The 21,615-nt window shown below is 27.3% G+C and overlaps 1 protein-coding gene and 2 non-coding genes across 3 annotated transcripts; all 3 read right to left on the bottom strand.

Annotated features, from left to right (window-relative positions):
* Positions 1-187: 187 nt before the first annotated feature.
* On the bottom strand, positions 188-261 carry TRNAN-GUU (transfer RNA asparagine (anticodon GUU)). Its single transcript has one exon. It is a non-coding gene; the product is annotated as a tRNA-Asn (tRNA).
* Positions 262-1,044: 783 nt separating this feature from the next.
* Positions 1,045-1,118, bottom strand: TRNAN-GUU (transfer RNA asparagine (anticodon GUU)). The gene has a single exon. It is a non-coding gene; the product is annotated as a tRNA-Asn (tRNA).
* Positions 1,119-19,067: 17,949 nt separating this feature from the next.
* On the bottom strand, positions 19,068-20,156 carry LOC133821863 (E3 ubiquitin-protein ligase RHA2A-like). The gene has a single exon (XM_062254025.1). The coding sequence runs from the start codon at positions 20,003-20,005 to the stop codon at positions 19,490-19,492; it is 516 nt and encodes a 171-aa protein (XP_062110009.1). The 5' UTR covers positions 20,006-20,156; the 3' UTR covers positions 19,068-19,489.
* Between the last annotated feature and the right edge of the window lie 1,459 nt (positions 20,157-21,615).

Here is a 21,615-nt window from a genome sequence, read left to right as displayed (position 1 = left end):
AAGTATAAAATCAATTTTTGAATGCCCTTTTATGTATGATGAAATTTTAAGAAAATATGAGTAATATAGTTAAATAAATATGGGGAAAAAATAGAATGAAATAATTAAAACAAAAAACAAAATATGAGTTATACAGTTAAATAAATTTGCAAAAAAAAAAGGTTGAAATAATTAGAGAAAATGAAAACGCTAGAAGGAGGGTTCGAACCTCCGACCTTGTGGTTAACAGCCACACGCTCTAACCAGCTGAGCTATTCCAGCTACTTGACATTTAAAATAAATTTAAACTATTTATCAAATTGAAAATGAAATAATTTAAAATGAAAGAAGTATTTGGTAAAATTTTTGTTTTTGAATTTTTTAAACACAAAAATAGAAATATTATTTTTATTTTTGTTTCTTTTTTTATAAAAAAATAATAAATTCGTTTGATAACTTTTATTTTTATTTTTTTTAACAATATAACACGAGGTGTTGATTTGAAGAAGAGAAGAAAAAAAAATGAAAAGTCAAAAACGGTTTAAAAAAATTTTGAAAGTGAAAATTTTTTGTTTTCAAAATTTAATGAATTTTAATTAAATTTTTTAAAAATAATAAATAAAATAGAGTTACCAAATACTATTTTATCTTTAATTTTCAAAATTTTAATTAATTAAATAAAAAATTATTTTTGTAAGTGTTACCAAACGACTCCTATATTTGCACCTCAAAATTTGTTTAGTACACCCAATTTTTATTAAAAATTAATATATATTATATATATTTTTCAACTTATTCTTACATTTTTTTTCTTTTTTATATTCTAAAAAATACATATAAATAATATATAAAAATGTATAAAAACTTGTTAAAATAAGACTTTTTTTCTAAAAAATATATTATTGAATAAAAAAATATATGTATAAAAAAATATATGAAAACAAGATAAAATAAGATTATTGAATTTAATACAAAAAATCAAAGAACGTCAAAAAAAAAAAAGGAGTATTTGAGAAATAGTGTTAGAAATGATTTTTAAAATTAATGGGTGACTATATTATAAAACGCTAGAAGGAGGGGTTGAACCTCCGACCTTGTGGTTAACAGCCACACGCTCTAACCAACTGAGCTATTCCAGCATTTGTGGTAGATAATATAAAACTATATTAAAATACCTAATAATTTGTAGTAATTATTTGAGTGGTATCATTTTATAACTCCAAATAAATTGAATTTTCTTTGTTTTTTAGTTCACACTTTTGGGTATGTATGACTGATCTTTATCCCATATATATAGTTACTTTTATTTTCATAACAAGTTAGTTATTTTCCTATTTTCCATCTAATTAATTTGATAAGATGTTGAAATGGGCTCTACTTCTTTTCTTCTGGGATTGGTCAATATTCAGTACATTGGAAGTTTGATTCTTCTACTCACAAATTTTGTTAGGTTGAAGACTAGCCATGATGACTATATTGCTAGATTGGTGTAATAGTTAAACATATAGGTGTTGTTCGGTAACATTTAAAAAAATAGTTTTTTATTTATATAATTAAAAATTTGAAAATTAAACATAAAATGTATTTGGTAATTTTATTTTTATTTATTATTTTTTTTAATTTTAATTAAAATTTATTAAATTTTAAAAATAGAATTTTTTCACTTTCAAAATTTTATTTAAACAGTTTTCAATTTTTCCTTTCTTTTTTTCTTCTCTTCTTCAAATCAACACCTTATATTGTTAAACAAAAAATAAAAATAAAAGTTATTAAACGCGTGTATTATTTTTTGTTTTTAAAAACAAAAAACAAAAATAGTTTCCAAACATATTTTTATTTTTTAAAAATAAAGAAACAAAAATAAAATTATATTTTTATTTTTGTGTTTAAAAAATTCAAAAACAAAAATTTTACCAAACGGACCCATATGTTTTCATTGTTGGATTAATCTTTTATTAATTTTATCACAAGTCGTGGTAGAATGGTGGCAAACGATGAATTTACAAGGTTATTTATTTTTGTAATTCGAAGTGGATCAAGTCATACTATTATTTCTTAGATTGATGGGACATAGTTCTTATTCCTTACTACCTGTAGTACTAATAAATTTATGAAATACTACTAGTCGAGCATAACAATACCTTCGATCTCTTTTTCTTTAGAGGAAAGAAAAAAAATTTCTTATTAATATTTTTTTATCTTAAAGCTTTGGCTCGATCAAAATTCAAGACTTTCAACTTAAAACATCTCACCCTATTGTTAGTTAACAAATTTATAACTATTTAATTAAAATCTCAAAGGAAGATATAATGATTAAATTTTGTATACTATTGATATCAATGCTGCTTTCTCTTATACAATGATTGGATTTGCATTTTGTCTAATATGAACTTTGAAATTTTGTTGGTAGCACTTTCAAAAAGAGCCCTATCGTAGGACTCTTTCTGTGTTCTCAACCTTTGAACAGTTTTCAGCGCGATTTTTTTTCATGGCCATGTGTATTGTAGTTATTTAGAGCATCCTGCAAATTTTCAGAAAATTCTGAATAATTTACAGTGCCGAAAATTGAGTTCAAACATGTTATTTTCTACGCACATAAAAAAATTAGTCATGCGTGCAATAATCTGTTTTCGACACTGTAAATTATTCGGAATTTTCTGAAAATTTGCAGGATGCTCTAAATAACTACAATATACATAGTCATAAAAAAAAATCACGCCGAAAACTATTCACGGGTTGAGAACACAAAAGAGTCCTACGGTAGGGCTCTTTTTAAAGGTCTTACCATAGAATTATCCTATGAACTTATTGTTCATAATTTTATGTAAATGGCTTTAAATTTACTATAAATAATCATAATTTTGCAATTACACGTGTTTAAATAATAATAATTATCAATTTACTTAGAATAATTATGTAATTAATGAATCAATAGTCTCTACTTATCATCTATAAATAATCATTACATGTGTATTAGCAATTATTGAATTCTCACAATGACTTTATATTCTCTTGATTCTTTGTAATTCCATAAAATTTAATCTTTTTTCCTTTTTGCCATTTTTTTTCAATGTTTGCATGTTTTACAAAGATACATATATTATTTTTCCTAATGACCATGAATACACTTGCTGAATAATTATTGTAGAATTTAATAACAACATTAGATAGAAAATATGAACAAAAATATTCTCCACCAATATACAAAACAAAAGCTAAAAAAATATTTATATATTGTGAATTCAAGGGTGGCCATGATATTTTTTTGGGAAAATTAAATAACATACTAATTTTCACTAAAAAATTACGTTTTTATGGTCAGATTTTTTTTTTTTTTTCAATTTTACGATTTTTTCTTTTTTTGTGTTATTTTCAAGTTGTTTTTAGTTTTTTTTTTGTGGTTTCACGTTATTTTTAGGTTTTTTTATTGATGTTTAGTTGGTCCCGTGAGTTGTTTTTCGTAAAAATCGTATTTTGTAATAATTATGAAACTTTGAAAATTGTATTTTTGAAAACTTGAGAACATATTTTTTTTTAAAAATGTGTATTTAAGACGAAATCTTTATTTTTTTAGGCCTAAGTGAAATTTCATTTGAACGGTCTTTAAATTTATAAATTTATTAAAATTATTGATTTTAATTTATGATTTTGGAACCTAACTTGAGACCCTAAGTTTGGGCCAAGCTGACTTTGTGTGTGTGTTGAATTTAATTTAAACCAAACCATCACCTAAAACTTTTTAAAAACTTAAATTAATAAATTAGTTAATCAATTCTAGAGTTCAATAAGGACAAGTATTCCTTTGTAAGTGCAAGAATAATTGAACAAAATATAAATACACAAAGTGTATGTTTGATTTTTTATAAAACTACATTTGTTATTGATTTATATTTATATATATAAATGTAAAGTAGATAAAAGTAATATAAGCACGGTTGTTTAGTTTTATTTTAAAAAATATATTAATTTATTATTATTATTATATTTTTAATTATTATTTAATATTAAGTCTTATATTATAAAATAATAATATAAACATATTAAAAAATATTAAAATTAATTGTGTTAGAAAATAATAAAAATTATATTAAATCTAACCGAAACTAATAATTTATGTGAAACTCACATTTATAATATATAATGATATATAATATTTTAATAAAAATTAATACTAAATATAATATACAATATAAGTCAATATAATATTATTACAAAAATCACTTGAAGTAGATTTAATGTTGCATGTTGTTCAATGATGATGTTTGAGGAAAAAAAAAGAAGGGAAAAACCAACTTCATAAATCGAAATCAAAAGTCCAAACAGATCCTCATCACAATCCACCGCCAAGTAACTTTTTAAAAGACAAAAGAGGCTATTATTCCAATTTTATATCCCAATTTATAAATTACATTAATTTTTTTCAATATGTCAAACATATAACAAATTTAATTAATTAATTAATTTATTCTCAAAATATTTATTTAAAATCTAAATATGTTTATTTTAACCTTAGCAATGGTCAAGTGGCCGACATTCCATTTTTGAAGATTTCTTCACGATTTTAAGGAGAATAAATAATTCATTGTTTCAATAATAATCAAATATTGAGAATAATAATCTTTGTGATGATGACAAATTTAACTTGTGTTTATACACTTAATTTTGTTTATGATTCTTTGATAGAAAGAAATCTCTCAAATTAGTATGTTGCTGAAATTATGAAATGATTCAAGATAGGATTATAATCAGATCATTCTTGAAAAAGAGATTGAATAATTTGTATTATGTGGTTTGGTTTTGTAATTATGGAGTATTAGAAATATTAATTCCACTTATCAAATTAATCCACATGATATAATTTAGGAACATTTAAAAAAAAAATTGTACAAATTTATCCTACTCAATCTCTAATAGGACAATTTTTTTAATCATAATTTATTTTTTATAAATAATTAATGAAACTATCCAGAATATACTTATTTGAGGAGGTAACGAAAATGAAGTAATGAGAGGCCAAAATTTTGATATGTTTGCCGATTTTTTTTAATGTAAATTGGAATCATAAGAAATAAATAAAATAAACAACAAATGTACCTAAATTGCTAAAAAAAATAGAATTAGATATATTAATGAAATAAAAAAATATATATAATTTGGCCGCGAATAATCATTTTCATACAAATATATAGACACAACTCAATGGGAAGATTATATAAGAATGAATTTTTATTCAGTAATCGATTGGTTTGATCAATATTTGGTGGAGAAGCATAACATTGTAAAGTTGTAAAATGAACTTCTCTAGATAATTAAAGAAAAGGTAAATCAATAATAAGGATAAATAAATATTTTGTAATTTGTGTTTTATCGAAATATAAATTTAATACATTACATTTTCAATAATGTTTATTTTATACCATGTAATTTGAAATCATAAATATTTAGTACTTTATACTCAAAATTTGATCAATACAGCCAAATTATCCTCAATTATTTGAATTTTAAATTCAAATTCAATTATTTAATTACATATAACTAAAAATAATTTAGTCATATTGATAAAAATTTATTGATCAATTTTAATCGAGAGTACTAAATATATATAATTTCAAATCACACATAAAATACCAACTACCAAGTACGTATTTTGATAAAACGCAAACTACCAAATACTTATTTACCTAAATAATAAACAAGGTCAAATTGAGTATAAAGAGAGGGTTGAAATAAAATAAATAAAAAATAAAATAGGGCAACTTTAAAAGAGGATGTTGTAATTTGATATTTTATGGTGTCCAACACTAAATGAAATGGTATTTCATAATTAGTTAGCGATACTCCATAGGTGTTTAGTATGGAGTAAAATAAATATGAGAATGATAATCTAAAACTATTTTAATTCAAATTTTAAGGGAGTAAAGTTAATAATTTGTGTGAACGTCACATGTATTTTAAAAGTAAAGTAAATTTTTTTATACACAAGAGTTTAATATTACTTCAATTTTAAATCTATTTACACTTTTCAATACAACTCAATTACTCAAAATAAACATCTTCTTATTAAATTCAATATATATGTGATAAGATATTAAATTACACCAATAACAACATTTCCTCCTCTTCTCTTGTTGAACAGTGATAGCCTCATGAATATCAATAACGGGATCCAATGCCAAGGCGTGCAGAATCAATCCACACTTTTATTTTTTCTTCTTTCTTTCTTTCACTTTTTTGAAGTTTGAATGAATTGGTTGAATAATATTTTTGGGTTTGAGAGAGATAGAGAAGTGTAATACGTGTATATCTATAGGCGCCGTATATGGGCAGCCAGCCCAACTCCACACAAAAAAAAAGCCTTGAAACGGCTCAAATCAAGTGGTGGCTGATCTGATCTGATCTGATCTCATCAATTCTGAAGACGATTCCTGGTGGGTCCCGCCCACTGCCGGCTCACGCATTCCACCGAGGCCTCACGCGCCGCTTCTTGTCCGCCAATCACCCGACACTACGGAGACACTTGGCGCTTTATGGGAATCCCCCCACCCATCCACATTTGACACTCTACCAAAATCTACTACTATCAATTCAACTCTTTCTCCTCCTTGAGTATCCAATCATTGATTCTTTTTTTCTTTCTAATTAATTACTTGCACTACACGTGGTCCTTTATTTTTCCTTTCTTCTTTCCAAGACCAATTTGAGTTCTTATGCATGAAGGATAGGATATCATGTTTATGAAACATGTCTAAGTTACAAATAATTGGGAAAATATGCTTCTAAATCATAATTGGACCAAAATACCCCTCTTATAATTCTCTCGTTTGTTCTTCTCTCGCATTCGGAGAGCAATCCCCCGACACAAAATTTGAGGGGGCTAAGGCCCCTTAGAGGTAAGAATACTTTCGCCCTTGTTAACAAAGATTGTGCGCCCCAACAACACACTTAACCCACCTTGATGGCTTTAACTCCGGCGATGCACTCATCCACCATTAATCCCGACACTTAAGTTAGGGTTTTATCTTAATATATTTTTAAGGGAATTTACTCATTTGGTACCTTATGTTTTTGCAAATTATCATTTTGGTACCATCTATTTTCAATAATGCTCATAAGGTACCTTGTATTTTAAAATTATACATATTTGATACCCTAGACTCAGATTTAATAGATAAAATTTTGTCAATATGATCAAACTGTTATCAGTTATATGTAATTAAATAATTAAATTTAAATTTGGAACTTACATAATTGATATCATTTTGATTAAATTGGTAAAAAATTTATTAATTAAATTTAAGTTTAAGGTACCAAATATATACGATTTTAAAATACAATGTACCATATGAGCATTATTGAAAACAGAGGGTACCAAAATGATACTTTGCAAAAACACAAGGTACCAAATGGTTACCTACCCTTAATTAAATTTGAGTTTAGGGTACCAAATATGTACGATTTTAAAATACAAGATACCATATGAGCATTATTGAAAACAGAGGGTACCAAAATGATACTTTGTAAAAACACAGGGTACCAAACGGTTAACTACCCTAATTTTAATGATTTATGTAATTGGATGAGAATTCGACAATAGTGGCAGTTATTATTTTTCAGGTGTTTTTAAGCTAACATTAAAACTTCATTAATTTAGCACCAAAATTAACCAAATACAATTTTTTTGAACATAACAACAAAATTGAAAAGCATAATTTTTCATATGTTAAGTTACTACACATTTAAAATGATTGGTTCGTGATTGGAAAATTGCATTTTCAAAAAGTGTGTTTCTAAAATAAAATCTGAATTTATAGTTTGAAAATATGATTGGTTCAGTATCTGAAAACTGTTTTTGGGTTTTAAAAAACTGAATATGTGATTGGTATGGAATCTAAAAATATAAAATAGTGATAGATTTTTAGGATTTTAGGATATAATGATTTGGAATGAGAGAAAACGTGATTTTCTTGTTTTTGATTTTATAACACAAAATTAGAATACTGATTTGAATTTTATTTTCAAAAATATCATACCAATGACTTATTATCGTAGGTCCCACTATTTTTAAGTTTTTAAAATGATAAAGTTGGATTTAGATACTCTACCAATCACACCCTTAAATCGTGATGGTGGGTGATTAAAGAGCACGAGTAAATACAAAGAAGGAGAGACTAGATAGGTAAAGAGAAAGACAAGCAATAGGGACTTTTATGCTAATGGCTTTGTCGACCAATTTCAAATTTGGAGCATAGTTTCCAAATATATATTAACTAAAGCATATTTTTTTAATAAGGACCTCCTTTAATTATAGATGCTAAAATTCTTCATTTCAAATAGTATGGAAAATTATTTTTATATTTATGGTTAGTTAACAAGATAATGTTTTTTTTTCCACTTTATTTGGTATTTAAGTTTTCATAGAGCATGTCTTATCTCTAGTGTTTCAAACTCCATATGTCATTTTATTAGTTTCCAAACTAATCAAATCACACCCTAACCACCCTTGATTTAACAAATTTCACTTTTTTCACTATTGGTTTTGTTGGAAATTAATGTCAATGATAATTTTTTATATTTTTTCTCTGTAGATTTGACATGTAGCATTAACAAATTTTTCCATGTTTACATAAAAATAAAATAAAAAAAATAGTAATCACCAAGAAAAAAAAAAGTTAAACAAATTTGAGAGTTAATCTCGACGAGAACGTGACGTAATGATGACGTGAAAAAAAATCTAGCGGCTCAAAACAAAAAAGCACGATCTGATTGGACGGCTGAGATTGAATCCCTTAATAGAAGACAAAAGATACCCACCAAGGTACTTCCCTAGCCCTAGACTCCACTCTATCATGGTTGCCACGTCATCAACATGTACACAGGTCAACTTCAAACAGGTGATTGCCTCCCAAATCAATCTCAACCGTTGATCGAGATCAACGGCTGTACGAGCTTGGATCAGTTGAAAAGGAGATTTGAAAAAGATTGGCGCACCACCAAATGATCAAGACCGTCCACCCACTTTTCAGGTGGGAAAAAAGAAAAAGGTGAAGATGGGGTTAGTTTGGTCAATTTATAAATATCTTTATAACATTTTTCAACAATTATTATTATTATTTAAAAAAAAAAAAATAACATGGCAATAATGGACTGAACAGCAAAAGATGAAAAAGAGAGAATCCTAAAACCGCTGACTTATGTTATAATAAGAAATTGATGGATTGGCTTTATTGTATCTTTTGCTTTTGGTTTAAACTTTAATGTGAATTGTAGTTCTCTCAATTTTCTTTTGTTTTTTGCTTTATTTTTATTTCAAATTTATATTTGGGGTTTGACAAAATAGTTATTTTTCATAATAATTTTGTTTTTGATAATTTTCTATAAAATAGTATTATAATACTCGTTATATCTCTCAACACTCTATTAGAAATTCTCGATCTGATATAAAAAAAAAATTATTCTGCAAAAAATTATTTAAAAAAATATTATTTTACAACATAACATTATAAAAAAGTTTATTTTTACCAATTATTTCTTATTTTTTTGCTTATCCATTTTCTAAGCTTCTTCTTCCACTATTAAGTTATCACCCAAAAGTTATTGCCATGTTAGCCACATTTCTGTCCATGGAAAATGACCCTTTTCAATTATTTGTCCATATATATAATTAAGGCTGTGTTAATGTACTCTACACAGAAAAAAAATAAAAAATAAAAATAAAAGAAAAGAAAAGGAAAATGCATTATCCAAGTAAAATTAATTGAGCAATTAATAACACAATCCATATATTATGTTCAAATAATTGCAAATTGCTTATAAAGGCTGTCAACAATTATTTATTTGTAACAAAGTATAGCTTTTTCTTTCATTAGAATATTGTTTCTCTTGCTTTTGTGCAAAAGTAAAACTTTAAATTTCATAATGTGATTAAGATAACCATTGGAAGTGCTTATTAATTTAATAAGGTATTGAAAGAAGCTTGCAAAAATTATTTTTATTGAAAAATATGTATAAATATATTTTGTATATAAAAAATTGAGGTATAAGCTATGAGAATCCCCTTTTTTTTTTTCTCAAATAAGAAAAAAAAACACTTCCATTTTTCTGTCCAAGATCAACAATCTGAATCTTCTCAGCATATATAAACTGTATATGCTAAGATATTTGATAATTATTCTATTGTGCTTTATTTTTTTTTCATTCTTTTCATAATACGTTATATATAGAGTCCTTTAATAAAATGATCTATTTTTTAAAGTTATTTTAGTTATGATAATTTTTTGTAAAATGGTCTCCGTCGCTTCAGACAACTGATCGAAAATTTTCAAACAGCTGGTCGAAATTTGAAACAGAACTCATTTTGTAAAAAAATTATCCAAATTAGGCCAGAATGCAAAATAATTTAAAAAAATATGTCATTTTCACCAATTACTCATATACATATATCAACTCTTAGATTAAGTAAATAATAAATTATACAAACTTTACATGAAGATAAAGATGATAATTAGATGGTAATTAGTGTCCCTACATAAGCATATTCATAATATTGAACTTTTTTGCATAACTGTGAAGCTAGAAGAAGGTAGCTACAAAAGGCCAAATTATTGAGTAACTTTCTTCTTAAATAAAATTACCTCAACACTTCATTTCATATTTGGTATGAGGTGATATTTACACTATTAACTGATGAAATAAGTAACAAGGTTTTAATAATGATCATATATATACAAGTTAAACCTACTAATAAATGATTGAAGATAAACATTTCACCACTTACAAATGAGTGTTTGGCAAAATAATCTTCTTTTTATAGTCATTTTGCAAAATGGCATTTCAAACACCCTATCGGAAATAATCGACACCTTATAAAGAATTCAAAAATACTATATCAAAAATTCTCGACATCCTATTTGATTTCCAAGATAAATTTTGACTTTAAAAAAAATGACACTATCATAAATAATAGGGTCCCTTGGCAAAATGACATATTTTATAAAGTCTTTTTGCACTCTAACATAGTTATAATAATTTTTTTTAAAATAGTCTATCATAACTTAGACAGGCAGTCGAAAAATTCAAATAGCCTGACGAAAAATTTAGACATCTGGTTAAATTTTAAACATGGGTCATTTTACAAAAAATTATCAAAAGTAGACCAAAGTACAAAATCACTAAGAAAAAGATATCATTTTTCGCCAATTTTTCTAAATAATATTCATTGCGAATAATAGGGCACACGTATTTCATTTTTGACATTATGTGAACAACAATCGATATGAATACATTACATGCAAGTTCCCCTTATATTATTCTTTTCACAAATCTAACTTGTTCATCTTTCATCATTGAAATTTGCATCTGAGATTTCATTGAGTTTCTCCATATTCTGAACAGTGATTCATTGCTTAATCATACTCCACAATCAGCACATAACAAAGCAAGTGTCCCAAGTGGGTGGGGTTAGCTGAAATTTTGGTGTCAATAATAGTAGTCTCTCTATACACATCTCACTTAGGAGCACCCCAAATCCATGCACAGCATTCTAGGCAATGCGCCAATACATGCCTCACCATTCACCACAACAAAAACAAAAACAATTACTACAACTATAATTATATATATATTTATATACGCCAATTCTCGTATAGGGTTTCACTTTAAGTCCTACCGGTAGGATTCTCAGTATTTTTCTCGACCCATGAACAGTTTTCAGCGCGATTTTTTTTTATGATCGTGTATATTGTAGCTATTTAGAACATCCTGCAAATTTTCAGAAAATTCCGAATAGTTTACAGTACCGAAAACTATGTTCAAACATGTTGTTTTCCTACAAATAAAAAAAGTAGTCCCGAGTGCAACAGCATGTTTGAACTTAGTTTTCGGTACTGTAAACTATTCGAAATTTTCTGAAAATTTGCAGGATGTTCTAAATAGCTACAATATATATAGTGATAAAAAAAAAATCACGTCGAAAACTGTTCACGAATCGAGAACACTGAGAGTCCTACCAGTAGAGCTTAAAGTGACCCTCTAAGAAAATTCCTCTCTATATATATATATATATATATATATATTTATACATTTCTTTCTTTCCCAAACACTCAATAATAAGGTAATAAAACTAAAAAGTTGGCCATAAAAACTTATGTCTTGAGACTTGAGCTTAGTGAGAAAAGGGAAAATGACAAACACAGCCTTATTAGTGCACCAATTTTTTTGGTGCGGTGCTGCTGCAGCAGCAGAGAGCCAGAGAGTGAGTGTAGTAAAACAAAGCAAATCAAAGCAAAGCAAAGCAGCCACGTTCGCATACACACAGACAAACTAACCCCATCAACTCCACCTTTTCTTCTCCTCCATGGGAATAAATATGAAAATTCCAAGAGCCTTGGAAAACGAGTTAGTGGAGTTATTTGCATTCCCCACAAACATGCCCTTACCTCTCAGCTTGGACCAAGAATTTTCAACCTAACTTTAAGGAAAACAAATTTATATTATTAACTCGTTAAAGGGTATAATAAACAAATCCCACTTACTCATTCATTCATAGTCATATATTGATATAATGAACCAAAAAAAAAAAAGCTTACACTTATGCCTTTATATATGACCCATCATGTCCCCCCTCTTACCCCCTATACTCATCAACCCTCTTTCTAATTTCTTGTACTCTCTCTTTTTCTAGCCATAGCCAGAGAAGAAGACACCCTATAGCTACTTACTACCTCTCTTCAAACCTTTAAACTCCCTCACTTACCTTTTCTTCTTTTCTTTTCTCTCATTGACATTTTCACAAACACTTACCGTGCAATCATGATCAACGCCGGAAACCAACCCCGGCAGCCGGATGGCGGCGAAGAAGACGATAAAGGCGGCGGAGGGGGTTCCTCAGAGGAGGGCAATTTTGTAAATACGTGTCGAAGTTGAACAGAAGCAACAACAACAACAACAAAAAAACCCAAAGCTAATAGGCTTTGCAATTGCGCTCTCCTGAGCTTTTTTCTCGCCCAAATATAAGGGGCAGAATCGGGAGAGCGGACATTATTATTGCATCGCCAGGGGAATTGAGGGTAGCCGGTCCGATTATTATTATTTTACCTTTTTAACATTTTAGTCCTTTAATTTTGCTTTTATTACATGTTTAACCTCGTCTCTGTATTTTTATTAAGTTTTTGCCCTTTTTTAATGTTTTTTTTCTTTTTTCTTTTTAATTGGGTTTACTTTAATTAAGGTTACTAAACATGGGATGTAAGAGATGCATACGTGGTAAACATGTTATTTAGGAAACTAAGGTTTGTTGTTTTTAAGTAAGTGTTACCAGGCATGCATAACTTACAACCTATCTTGTAATTTTTATTTTTATTTTTATTTTTCTTCTAATGAATTAAATATAAAAAAAGAAACTTTTGTTTTGGTTCTGGTTCTTATTTGTTGTTGTTGTTTATTTTGTATATATATTTTTTTTGTCGTTTTACTATTATGATTTATCTAAAGTAGTCAGGCAGGGTTGGAAATTCCATAGGATTCTCTTTTCTTTTTCTTTTTTTTTTCTTTTTTTGTTATTACACTTTTTGGACTTTCTTTCTTCATCTGATTGAAAGCTTTAACTGCCAAAAGAAGAAAACAATAAAAAGCAGTAGAGCAAAAAAAGGGTAGAAAAAAAAAAATCAATCAATTGATGTATATTCGGTTATGAGAGTTGGTAAGATTTTCTTTTTATTTTTTATTATTGGGTGAAATGGTGTATATTAGGGTTAAGATACTATTCTCTTTTGAAGGTTCATCAATAGATCTCAATTCCCCTTAAATTTCCCCAAAGAAAACCCAAATCAAAATTTTAGCTAAAACTAAGCTATCTCACATTCTTAAATCTTAAATTAGAAAAAAAAAACATATACTTTAAAGGACATCACAACTTTATTTATGATTATTGTTATAGGTGTCCAACACCACCTCATGATTGGTTAGCGATATTTCATAATACTTATTAAATTCAAATAATTGAGATTCGATATTGGATTGCATCAATAACGGTATGTCATCTACTTGTGCTGTTGGACACTAATGGTGCCCCTTGGCAATTTTCTTTATTTAATGGTGCCAACACCACATAATTAATCGCTTTCAATTAGTCCAATCTCATGGTCATAGGCCAGCCTAATGAGCCATCAATTTGGCTTTAAGCACTAAAGATGTCCCCAAGTGTGAGGTTCTACATTAAACACCCACTTAAGAATTTGACAATTATATATGTTGAGAAAAAGAAAAAAACCTAATGCAAACACTATGAAAAAGTAAAACCCATAGTCAAACAATAAATATTTGGTTAAGATCATAAAGGATCTTACATCTAAGGCAGGGACAAAATCACTAGTCAAATCCACTAGAATGATATTAGGGATTAATCCCTCAATCTCCAATTAGCTCAAAACCCCTTATACAAAATCACTCTCAACACAGGACTAATGAGCTCAATCTCTTCTTTTTTTACACTAATTTCGTATAAATAAAGAAAATAATTAACCAGCTTTTAGTACATAGATATATTAACTGATATAGTCTTTAAACTCAATTTATGTATGTAAATATTGAATGAATTACTTTATATATCATAGATATTGATTGATATTCTCAAATTGAATTATATTTTGTATCAAATTTTTGCTTACCAGTAAGGTACGATCCTGACCATTCATTCAGAGTATACAATTATGATAAATGACCAAGATCGTAGTACAATCTCAATGAATGATTTGATTGTGATTTTTGAATGTGATACAAATATCATGTTAGAATTTTATATGGACTAATATAATTACAAACATAATTCTATTATCACAATCATTTTCTAGAGTTTCTACGAATAGTTAAAGACCATAATGGGATGATTAATATTAATCTAATTGCAATTGAGGCACATGGTAGCACCCTAAAAACTATAGGTTGGCCCATTAAACCATAGTCTACCATATCTAGTAATATAAGTCCAATAGGCCCAATATACCCCTTAGGGTAAGAAGGCATACGAGACATATATATAGAACATATATATTGTTGGGTGGAGAAATGCATGTGGTTTTGGTAAGGGTTGCTCTCCATAAGTTCTCTCTTGTATTGCTATTTTATAATCATCTTTGTGTAGATCGTGAGAGATTCAAAGATGAACATTGGAGACTCATTGTCACGTATGTTTTATATCTATATATTCAATTCAATGCTCTAAATAAAATGTGTTCTTAGATTGTTGTATGAACATATACTGTTGTTTTGAATCTGATATATAGATTTGATGCTCATAATATTGTTTACAATTTAACATATCACACCCTACCATAGAATTTTCTAATATATGTATACATGTAGAAAATATGTTATATAAACTCGCATAATAGTCATTCTCCATCTATCCTCATGCCCTTGGTTGACCACTGCCGACCACAACTTTCATTACAAATCTAGTTATTTTATGCAATCTAGCATTTTAATAAACTTTAGTTTACAAAAATGTTTTTTCACAAATTTTTTAAATTAGTTATGTAAATCTTTGTTAGAAATATTCTGTATTTTAGTTACGAATCAATCTTTAAATGTTGTTTATAGAAAAGAAATGTATTTTTGTTTTGTAATTACATTGTATTTTCCACTCTTTGCCACCATGTTTTTATAATTTAGCTATTCCATATTTTGTTAATTTTTTTTCCAACCTTATTTTTTTTAAGTTGCATGCATTTTTGTAAGTCTCCATGTTGTGTTATATTTAGTTGGGAACTTTACAATTATATACATATAACATAGGATAATTACAAAAATCACATACAAAATTTTATTTACAGAAATACCTTGTCACATCATTAAAAAATACTCGATTTCAAAAATAATATATCTGAATTGGAAACATTCCCGAAATCCTGAATTTTCTATTTTTCTGAGTCTTCAAAAGTAACATTTTGGTTACTTATAAAGGAAATAAGTTACCAATTTGTTACTTTTAACAAAAAAAATTATTTTTAGAGCATATTATTTAATATAGATATGGTTACCTCCTAAATTTATTTGTTGAAACTTTTTTATCTTAAAATATTGATTAGTTTTTTTTTAAGTTATATTATAGTGTCTTATTATTTAAGAAATTTTTATGTTACATTCAAACTTGTTTTAGGAACTAGTGAGATATAATGAAGTATAACAAATTGTTATATAGCTTATCATCAAAAGTTACTTTTAGTATACTATATAATAACTTTTTTAATACAAATTTTTAATTAATTTTTTAGTCACTAATGTAATTTACATGTAAATAATAGTGTTTCTTTTATTAATCAAACAAAAAAAAACTTAGAAGTTGCTTTTGAATTGTAATAAAAAAAAATACACATTTTGGTTCTTTATTATGAATTTTTGTTTAACCAAATTAAAAAGCAACTACATAGTTACTTTTTAAATACAACACATTTCGATTTTTTTTATAAACAAAAATATTACTTTTAATTCCGTTTATCTTCTCTGGTGACAGTGAAAAAACTTATGATTCCCACTTATCAAAATGATCACCTTTAAGAGTAGGTCGCAATGGTACCACTCTTGAGCTCAAACAACCAACGGTGTGACCGACATTTTTTTTTTAAAGTTGCATAGAAGAGAGAGAGATAATTAGTTTCAAAGATCCATTATCAGCAATTAAAAATATAATAAAAATAATGTATATAATTTAATTTATTACACAATGCTCAAAACGAAATAAAAAAAATAAGGTTGTATGTTTGTATTACAAAAACCAGTATATAAAACAAAAAAATGGTATAAAAATGGCATATATGTAAATATAATATATTATGTCATTGTTGCAAATAAAATCCAATAAACAACACCATAAGTAAATACAAGTATCCTATGGCCCAAGATACTAGTTGGACATTTAAAAATCTTGGGCCTGATTACTTATAATGTGGGCCTTCCTGATTTAAGTAAAGCCCAAAAGAGTTTCCTAATGTGAATGCCACTTTAGTGACTTGGAAGATGCTAATATGTGTGAGGGGTTTTTTTAAAAATATGAACTTTTAATAGTGAATATATAAAAATATGGCTTACCCATTTCTAACTTTTATAAACTTAATTATTTCAAATTTATAATTTTTTTATCTCTTAAGTTTCAAAATTTACAATTATAAATACAAATTCTCATAAAAAAAAAAAGTTGTGACAAAAAAAAAATGATATGTAGTATTATGCTTAAATTCAAGTCCTAAAAATAAAACAGATTTTTACATAAAATACTTATTTTTCGTTAAAAAATTATGCTTTTACAGTCAAACATTTTTTTTCTTCAATTTTACGGTTTAATTTTTTTTTTTACATTTTTACGGTTTTGTCTTTATTTCTTTTTTGTGTTGTTTTCAAGTTGTCTTTAGTTTTTTTTATTTGTTGAAATTTAGTTATTCTGATGTATATATATTATTATTTCTTTATCTAGTAAATTATTTTCAAGTTGTTTTTCCTAAAAAATCATTTTTTTTAATTATGAAACTTTGAAAATCGTATTTTTGAAAACTTAATAACTTATTTTTTTTAAAAAAAAAAGTATAAACTGTAAAAAAAAAAAAAAGTAAACAAAAATGTATATTTACGAAAAAATCTAAAAAAAAATGATTACAACTCATAATGAGTCACCCAAAACAATATTGAAAATTGATTGATATAGAATGATGTTGTGATAGTGATATATATATATATATATATATAGGAAGAAGGAGGTGATTTGAATAGAAGCAAAGGGGTAATAAAATGAGATATAAAGAGGGAAATCTTGGGCAACATAACATGCAATTTATTAGTGTCCAAACGCAGCTAACAACTAAGACTGAAAACGATACACAATAGATGCCTCTTCATTCATGGTCCCATTCCACTTACACTACACTACACTGCATATCTACCCAATTTAACATTTATTAACTTTTTTTCTCTCTCTCTTTCATGTTCATACAATTAAGAATAGTTGGTAAAACTAGGTTATTTTATAAAATATTTATTTGGGTTTACGTGTTTTGTCTTATTAACTGTTAGTGTTTGAATGTACATTGTATTTCGTAAAATGATTATAATAAAACCCTAAATTGATTTTGAAGAACAAAAAAAATTGAATATTAGGTAGAATAGTTGTGTTTTTGTCATGAGTTGTTATACTTTTTTAGATCATATGTTTTGTCTCATTAACTGTTATTGTTTGAATGAACATTGCGTTTTGTAATAGAACCCTAAATTGATTTTGATGAACTAAAAAAAATTGAATATTAGGTAAAGTAGTTGTGTTTTTGTTATGAGTTGTTAGTTTGGTAAATTATTTGTGATTTCAGTTAAAAAAAATTATTAAAATTGAGTTTATGAGTCTATTTGAACTATTTTGTAAAATACGAACTCCAAAAGTAATTTGTCAAAATATAGAGTCCAAACAGATAATGAATTTTTATGATCGAGAATTTTTAATAATATCTTTACGAGTATTGAGATTGTTTAAGAAAAAAAAGATTACTGTGCAAAGTGACTTTGAAAAAAAAAACACTATATTTCTACACCCGATCAACCAATTAAAGAGGTTTTAATCACTTTTTTTTTTCGATCTAATAGTAAGATAAAAGAAGATATAATAACATTTTTGTTCAATTTTTATGTAGTTTTATTTTCGAACTTTTGATGTGTTTTTCATTTCTTTACAAGTGACTTTCTTGCAAGTAGATAAAAAAAATTCACCCTTCCTTTTTCATATTAACAAGGATTAATCAGTACAACAGTAAAAACTTAAATAAAATAAAATATAAATAAATAAAAAAGCAGAGAACCATTTATTATTATTATTATTATTTTCTAATTTGGTCAAAAATAAAAATCAATATTACCACCTTCTGATCTTATGTGCTTCCAATTGTTTGCAACTTGGCACTAGAATTAATTGCACAGCCAAACACATCTCTATCTCCATCATTTTTTTTTCTAATGTTAGCCCTATTTATAATAATTATTTTTTTTAATTTGTTACTTTCTAAAATACCAAAAGCAAAGCTAAAAAACTTTGTTCATGAATATGTGGCAAAAAAAACTACTAAGAAGCACTTTTTATAATTATTAATATTAGTTAACATAATTACAACTAAATACTAATAACAAAATAAAACGAAAACTAATTTACTATCTTTTTTTTTTTACAAAGAGATCCCTCTTTCTTATTATTCTATATGAAAGAAAAAAAAAGGGACAAATTTACAGGCAGTCTGAAAAAAAAAACTCCACAACGAGCTCTTTAAAAAAAAAAAAAAAATTAAAGAAAAATGTTAAAAAGAAAATTAAAAATAAAAAGTGGCAAAGAAAAAAAGCCCTCAGTCAAAACTGCCATAAACCTAAAAAGTAATTATAAAAAAAAAGTAGGAAAATTGTAAATCTACCCAAAAAAAAAAGCACCAGCACATCATTATAATCGGAGGCTGGCGGCGATCGATCGATCCTGACCGTCGGATACGACACTTCACCGATGAGAAAACCACGAGACGAGATCGGCGCCGACGCGCCGGCGACGCGTGAGCGCCACGCTCTCGTCGAAGTTGGCTTCATGGAGCGGCGAACGGCAGAGAGGGCAATTGAAATTGAGATGTTCGAGCCATCCATCGAAGCAATTCTTGTGGAACACGTGGCGGCAGGAGAGCTTGCGTACCTGTTCCCCAGTCCTTAAGGTGGACATGCAGACCACACAATCGGAGCCTCCACCGCAGGAGGCGTCGGAGCGGTAAGGGTAGGAGTAGGCGCGGTTGAGGTTGAGCTGGTTGGCTAGGACGATTAAGCCGGCGAGTCCGGAGCCCACGGCTCCCAAAAAGCCGCTGGCGCCGTCGTCGACTGGGTCGGGCCCAAATCGGGAGAGGCCCAGGAAATGGACGAGGCCCAAGACGGCGGAGCGAACGTGACTGACGCAACCGGCGATGAGGGCCACCACCAGGAGTGGGATCGAATCAGACGACACGTCGTTTAATTGGCTTTGTAATCCCATCTCAGTTTATGTAGATTTTTCTTCCAATTTAGAGTTTTGGTTTTGATTGAATCGAGTTCGAGATGAGAAGAGAAGAGAGAAATGGGTTTTTCTAGAGAGAGAAATGGAGAAAAGAAGAGAGAGAGAGAGGCAAAGGAGTATTGTGAGGGAGAATGGAGTTATATGGGCGTTGTGGTCGGAAAGAGCGGTAAATAAAAACATAGGAAAAAGGAGTTTGGTTAGTTGAAAAGGAAAGAAAAGGACGAAATAGTAAATAAAAAGATTAGGAAGGAGTAAAAGGCAAAATTGTAAAAAAAAGTATTTAATATAATGTATCAATTAAAATGGTTTGTTTTGGTTTTGGATAATTACGAGGAATTAGTTGATAAAGTACTCGTTATTAAATAAATTTTGTTAATTTTTATTTATTATTATAATAACATTTTTTATAATACTCTTATTGGTATAATTAATAGATTCAAATAAATATTGAGTATAAAATTAATTTTTTTTAAAAGTGACTAAAAATTAAATGATATTTCTAAAATTTGAAATTCTGTGTAATTTATACTAATTAATTATGAAGACTTCTACCATGGTAGGTAAGTATACTACTTCCTTCCTAGTAATAATATTCTAATTATAATAAAAATTGTTATTTATTTTCTACCAATTTGTAAAACAAAAACTCATGTAATGCTCTATTTTTAATATTTATTTCTTTTGTACATTTTTTTTGTCAAGTTTAAATTTACAAAACTAAAAAAGGGATAATGATGGAAAAACTACTTAAGTAGTTATAATTTTTGCAATTAAGTACCATATGTCACATAATATTGATTTAACGGCAGGGAGTTAAGTGCAAGAAAAACTATTATTTAAGTAGTTTTTCTGTCAAAATTTTTACATGAGTATTTAATTATAAAAATTGTAACTACTTAAAGTAGTTTTATTGTCAAATTTTTTACATAGTATTTATTGTTTGAGCATTTTTATCACTATTATTCTAATTAAAAATAAATAAATAAAAAATTACTACTCTTTTACTAATTTAAAATTAAATTATAATTTGAGATTTTATAGAGAATCAAAAAATCACAAGCTTGTTGATTGACAGGATTGAATGATTGATTGAAGTTCTCTTAATTTGTTTTTAACTTCTAAAAAAGATGATAAAGTTTCATTAAAACAATTAATATTTGCACTTTTAACGGGTGAGTAATGATAAAAGCATCAACCACCACACTAATTATTTTTCATTAATCATTTCATCAACTGTATGCACACATGTGATGAGAATTCAATAATTCCAAATTTGTAGTTATTATTCCAAACAATATTATTATTGGAGAATTTTTTTATTGGGAATTTACTTTGAGCCCTACCGGTGGAATTTTTAGTATTCTCAATCTATGAATAGTTTTCGGCGCGATTTTTTTTTATGACCGTATATATTGTAGCTATTTAGAGAATCAGCGCGATTTTCAGAAAATTCTGAATAGTTTACAGTACCAAAAACTTTGTTCAAACATGTTGTTGCACGCGTGACTAATTTTTTTATGCGCGTAGAAAGCAACATGTTTGAACTTAGTTTTCAGTACTGTAAACTATTCGGAATTTTCTGAAAATTT

The sequence above is a fragment of the Humulus lupulus genome, chromosome 3, assembly GCF_963169125.1.
Source record: "Humulus lupulus chromosome 3, drHumLupu1.1, whole genome shotgun sequence".
Classification (NCBI taxonomy): Eukaryota; Viridiplantae; Streptophyta; class Magnoliopsida; order Rosales; family Cannabaceae; genus Humulus; species Humulus lupulus.
Note: the sequence above shows the minus strand (reverse complement) of the source record. Positions and strands in the feature narration are given on the sequence as shown.